We start from the raw sequence: 5259 nt of genomic DNA, 5'->3' as shown, positions 1-5259 counted from the left end.
GATTCTTTATTGAAAAAAAACTTACAATGTATTTTCACTTTTAATAGAAAGCATGAAACAAAGGCACATCAAAATAACCTGCAAAGAGACATTAAGAAAAAAGCACTGTCCTACTCTGGTTTAGAGGCAATTTTTGTTGCCCAGTTTCAGATGGAAATGAAATAAGACCTTCTGAAACAGAATAGAAGGCATTTTCCCCAGTAATCACAATCTTACACTCATTAAGTTGGTTAAAATAGGGGAGACTTACCCAAATGTTATCTTTCTAGGTAAAATCCACTGTCTAGTTGCAGTTTTACTCAAATCAATCCAGCATCCAAAGGTCCACTTTCAGTCAGCAAAGATACAGGCATATAAAATTTAACAGAACGCAAATTCTCAAATTTGAGAAAAGCAAACACTTAAAGAAGCCTACAAATTAAGCAACACTGTCACTTCTGATCTTGAGGGGAATAATCATCAATACTAAATTTTCAAGTATCCTTGAACCCTTTAACCTTGTTCAAATGCAATAATTTGTGAGGCATATTTAAGAAATTATGTTCAAAAGCACTAAGTTACTGGATGAAACATATCATTCTATAGTTATCCCTATAAACATTAACCATTTGCAAGCTTAAGATTTAAAACTACCATCTTTAAATACCTTTCAAAACATGTTCAACTAATAATTACCACTGAATTTATGCTAAAAATTCTGTAAACGTAAAAGCTCTTCATAAGAGCAAGACAAAAAATGTTTTTTGATAATCTTTCAAATTAGATTCAAGCATGGCATAAAATTCTATTCAGTACTGACTAGATTCTGTACCACACCCTCTCATGAATTCTTAAATTTTAAGTAATAACGTTCAGATAGTTCTCATAGGTGAAAGGACTTAAAAAATTCAACTGGCGGCTCCAAAAAGAAAGACCCTACATATCAAAAATGCTTCTATAAAAATTGACAAGAGCAATTCCAGAAAGACTAAATATCACTATGCTTTTGCTTTCACTGAATACCAGTCCAGATCACAGAAAATCTATAAAGATAAATACACAACAATGAAGTGTTAATATAAATGAACAGCACCTTGAGTTGCTTTTCTAATTAACAGGTAATCCTTCTACATCATTCATTTTACGTTTTAGAAGTCACTATGTTGGGAATACAAAGTAACAATAACCTTATCAGACTTTGGAAACCCTCCAAAAAGGGGACTATTCCAACTGACCCAGAAGAATTGGATCTTCCCGCTAAAGCTGAATAAAAGGCAAACAGAGTAATAATTATAATGAAAAGTTTAAGCATATCATTTTCTGTACCTTAGAGGCACTCAAAAAATGGGACTAAACTACCAAATGAAGAAGCCCACATGTATTATGTTTCACTAAACTAAAAAACAAATTTAAAGAGCTGTAGAACCACTAAGAGCAAGATTTGACTACATTTATTCAATGTGCAAAAGACATCTATCCCATCTGTCATAGAGGTATACTCAAGTTATCTGTACCAAGCATCAGCTATTCTTTGTCAAAACGACTTAGATTAGGACAATCTATAATCTAGCCTCACAATCTTGACCTTTCTTCCTATCTCTTGAAATGAAAGCCCCAGCAATTAAGATAAAAAATTTGGCACAAATTAGATATTAAGAAATATACAGTAGCAAGAACTAAGACAAAGTCAATGCTAAAATAATCTTTTACTTTAAAGCCCATTAACCTCCCCTTCAGAAAGCTTCTTACTATACATTTGGGCTTCTGAATGCAATATTCAAGTAAAAAGTTTTACCATAACATTAAATCAAGTGTACTATATCATAAGTACTCTGAACACACCCACCAGGTTATACATACTCTCACTCAATCATGTAAAGAATTGAATTCTTTATTTGTGATATCCATAAACGTTGCTATTCTATATTTCTATCCAGGAAGGCTATTTTCTCCTGTATCATTGTTTTGTTTTGTTTTTTATAAACAACAACTTGAATTCTATTGCATGAAAGGGCTACAAATATACATTTGTTAACCAAGCAGAATACACAAATATTTTGCTTTACAACTTGCACCTAAGACACCAGTACATGTAGCTGGTTCATTAGCTGTCATAGCAATTTGGGGCCATCGCCCAAGCTATGCATAGCAGTTTACATTTTCAAATCTCATGTAGAAAGGGTAATTGTGATATGGACTGTTAACTACATTCCCATAAAGCCCATCTCAGTTACAAGTAAATGTGTAACCAAAGTCTGCACAGATTTTTGATGGCAAAACTTCTAAATCTGATGCAATTATCCTAAACAAGTTTTTTAAACAAATTGTTTTGCAGATACACTGCCATTCTGCCAGTAGATGGTGCTACAAAGGTTGGGGGAAGGATTTCCAAGAGGACAATTCAGCTATAGGAAAAAACATTTAAACCTGTTCTGAAAATACAAAAATGCATTTAGTTTAAGGGTAAAATATAACCCTTATTTGTAACCATTCATTACAGACAAACCAGTAAGAGGGATGAAACTAGGCCATCTGAAAATTTTTAAACAGCTTATATGAATGAAAACACATGCTTAACACAAACTATTTCTTTTCAAACTACACAGTACATACTTTGAAGTAAATTCTCATAGAAAGAAGTGACCAACCATGTCAAGATGATAAGCAAATCGCTTGGTACAAGAAATGGATGCACAGAAACTTTATAGATTTTAAAAAGCTACATCCACCACTGCAAAAGTTTTGCCTGTAAGGGATAAAATTTAACACGTCACTAGAAAGGCACAGGAAAAAAAAAAAAAAAAACAAACCACCAAAGGACCTTTTTAAAGTTTCTCTAAGTACACATCAAGAATTAAGAATGAACACGAAAAAGTTTAAACTAATATCCCTTAAAACGGTAAGGAATGGATCCTAGAAAAAAAAATGTTAGACATATACGGTCAAACACAATGATTTATTAAAAATAAAACGTAAAAATGATTTTTGTACATATGCTTCCAAATTTCAGGCATGGAATCCAAGTAGATTTCATAGAAAACGCTGTAGCCAGATATCAAGTCCTTACAACAAAGTAAACTACCCCCCCCACCCCAACCCCCGCCCAGGTTTTGCTACAGAATCAGCAAGTTCACTCCCTCCCCCCCCCAAAAAACACAAATTAAAACAAGACATTTTGCTAGTATAAAAACGACCAAGGTCCAAGTAATAATAAAAAAATAGAGTCCATCAATGACTGTAACACAAAAATGTGTATGTGAGGCCGAGTCCATCTTCGGAGGGAGAGACAAGAGAGGTGGCAGGCAAATAGGGCAACACCCCCAAGGATAAGCAGCCTTAGAAGCGGCTCCCCCAAGGGCAAAATGGGGAAGGCGGTGGGAGAGGAAGGAACTTAGGAGTTGACCCTAGCTGGGTTGTTGAAAAGAGCTACCCCTATAGCCACTCCCAGGCATTTTTAGATTTTTTTTTCTTAAAAGGAGCTGCCTCCATAACCACCCCCACCGCCATAGCCGCCTCTGTAAGGTCCACTGTTACTGCGACCGCCCCAGCTGCTGCCACCGCCACCGCCGCCGCCGCCTCCCTTCATGGGCCCATAGGAGGACTGGTGCTGGCTGTAGCTGCCGAAGCCGCCGAAGCCGTTACCGTAGTCGCTTCCCCCGTAGGACGAACCGCCTCCGCCACCTCCGTAGGCATTGTAGCCGCCGCCTCCGCCACCACCGCCGTAACCACCGTAGCTGTTGTAACCGCCACCGCCGCCTTTAGACAGGCCGTTCTGGTCTCGACCACCGCCGCGACCCCGGCCGCCCCGGCCGCCCCGGGAGGACCGGGACCCGCCTCCACCCCCACCGGAGTGGATATCCTCCTTGGGGACGGCCTTCTTCACTTCCACGCGATGGCCCTGGATCGGATGAAACTTGACAACCGCGGCCTTATCTGCCGCGTCGTGATTCTGAAAATACACGAAGCCGAAACCACGCTTCTTGCCCGACTGCTTGTCGGCAATAATTTCGGCCTTTTCCACCGTGCCAAACTGCGAGAAATGCTCGATTAGGTCGCCCTCGGCCACGTCTCCCTTTAGGCCCCCGACAAAGAGCTTCTTAACCTTGGCGTGGGCACCAGGCCGCGCCGAATCCTCCCGGGACACCGCCCGCTTCAGCTCCACCGTGTTGCCGTCCACGGCATGGGGCGAGGCGGCCATGGCGGCATCGGCCTCCTCCACATTGGAGTAGGTCACGAAGCCGAAGCAACGGGAGCGTTTGGTCTGGGGGTTCACTACCACCACGCAGTCCGTCAGAGTCCCAAAGGCCTCAAAGTGGCCGCGCAGGCCCGACTCACTCGTCTGCACATTGAGGCCGCCGATGAATAGCTTACACAACTGGGAATTCTCCATCTCCACGGCCCGGGCCTTCCCCCCGCCCTGCGAGCTCCGAGGTTTCGCCGTCGCCGTTATCGTTGGCTAAGGCCTCTTCACAGCTTGGGCCCAGCCGTTGCTGGAGCCGCCACCGCCGGTCACCGACGGGGAAGGGAAAAAGGGAAGGGGAGGGAAGGAGGAAAAAAGGAAGGGGAAGGGAAGGGGAGAGGTGCCGGCTAGAGGGCGAGCCGAGGAGACTGAAAGACAACCAACACCACCGCTATCGCCACCGCCACCTCCGCTCCCCTATCTGGGCACCACACAAAGAGGCCGCTGAACGCGCGCGCACCCTCCCCGAGGCGTGCGTCACCGCCGACGTACGGCAGCCCAGCGCTGCCCGCCAATCCCTGCGTCGCTCTCCCTAGTCCCGCCTACCGCGCCGCAGCGCCGCTCTCGGTCACGGACTCCCCGCCCTCCGCGGTCGATTCAAGCCCTCGGCCTGCGCTTCTCCCGCCACCGCCTCTACAGCCTCGCTTTCACACCCTGGCTCCCCCGTGTTCGCTGACCAGGGCTCTCCTTGCTCTCCGCGCACCTCCGCAATTCATTTCTTCCCAGCCCCGCGGCTGTTCCCAGTGTGTTGCCCCCTCCCCTTGCCGTATCCCCTCGCCCAACTCCGCAGTGGCGTTCGCGCCAGCCCCTTGAGAGACATGTGGGTTCAACCAATCACTGCGACCCGCTCGCGCCCACTTCCGTTTTCGGCCGCTGCTGGACGGGCGCGCTACCCGGTGCGCGCTGGCTCCGGCGCTCCCTGTGTGCAGAACCTGCGTGCTACCCAGATGACTTACCCACCTCCCTGGGCTTAGTGGGGGGCGGGGGTTGAGCGGGGGCGCGCTGGGGGCCGTTCCCAACGGATGCGGCCTGGGGCCCCA

General features: G+C 45.2%; 1 protein-coding gene across 1 annotated transcript; it reads right to left on the bottom strand.

The window, feature by feature from the left end:
* Positions 1-2916: 2916 nt before the first annotated feature.
* Positions 2917-4836, bottom strand: HNRNPA0 (heterogeneous nuclear ribonucleoprotein A0). Its single transcript, XM_046000713.1, has one exon. The coding sequence runs from the start codon at positions 4367-4369 to the stop codon at positions 3449-3451; it is 921 nt and encodes a 306-aa protein (XP_045856669.1). The 5' UTR covers positions 4370-4836; the 3' UTR covers positions 2917-3448.
* Between the last annotated feature and the right edge of the window lie 423 nt (positions 4837-5259).

This window comes from Meles meles, chromosome 3 (genome assembly GCF_922984935.1).
Source record: "Meles meles chromosome 3, mMelMel3.1 paternal haplotype, whole genome shotgun sequence".
Lineage (NCBI taxonomy): Eukaryota > Metazoa > Chordata > Mammalia > Carnivora > Mustelidae > Meles > Meles meles.
The sequence above is the reverse complement of the archived record's forward strand: the minus strand, read 5'-3'. Positions and strand labels throughout refer to the sequence as shown.

Bases quoted from the DNA above. Each gene is read 5' to 3' on its own strand.
- HNRNPA0 (XM_046000713.1), bottom strand. From the start codon at position 4,369: ATGGAGAATTCCCAGTTGTGTAAGCTATTCATCGGCGGCCTCAATGTG.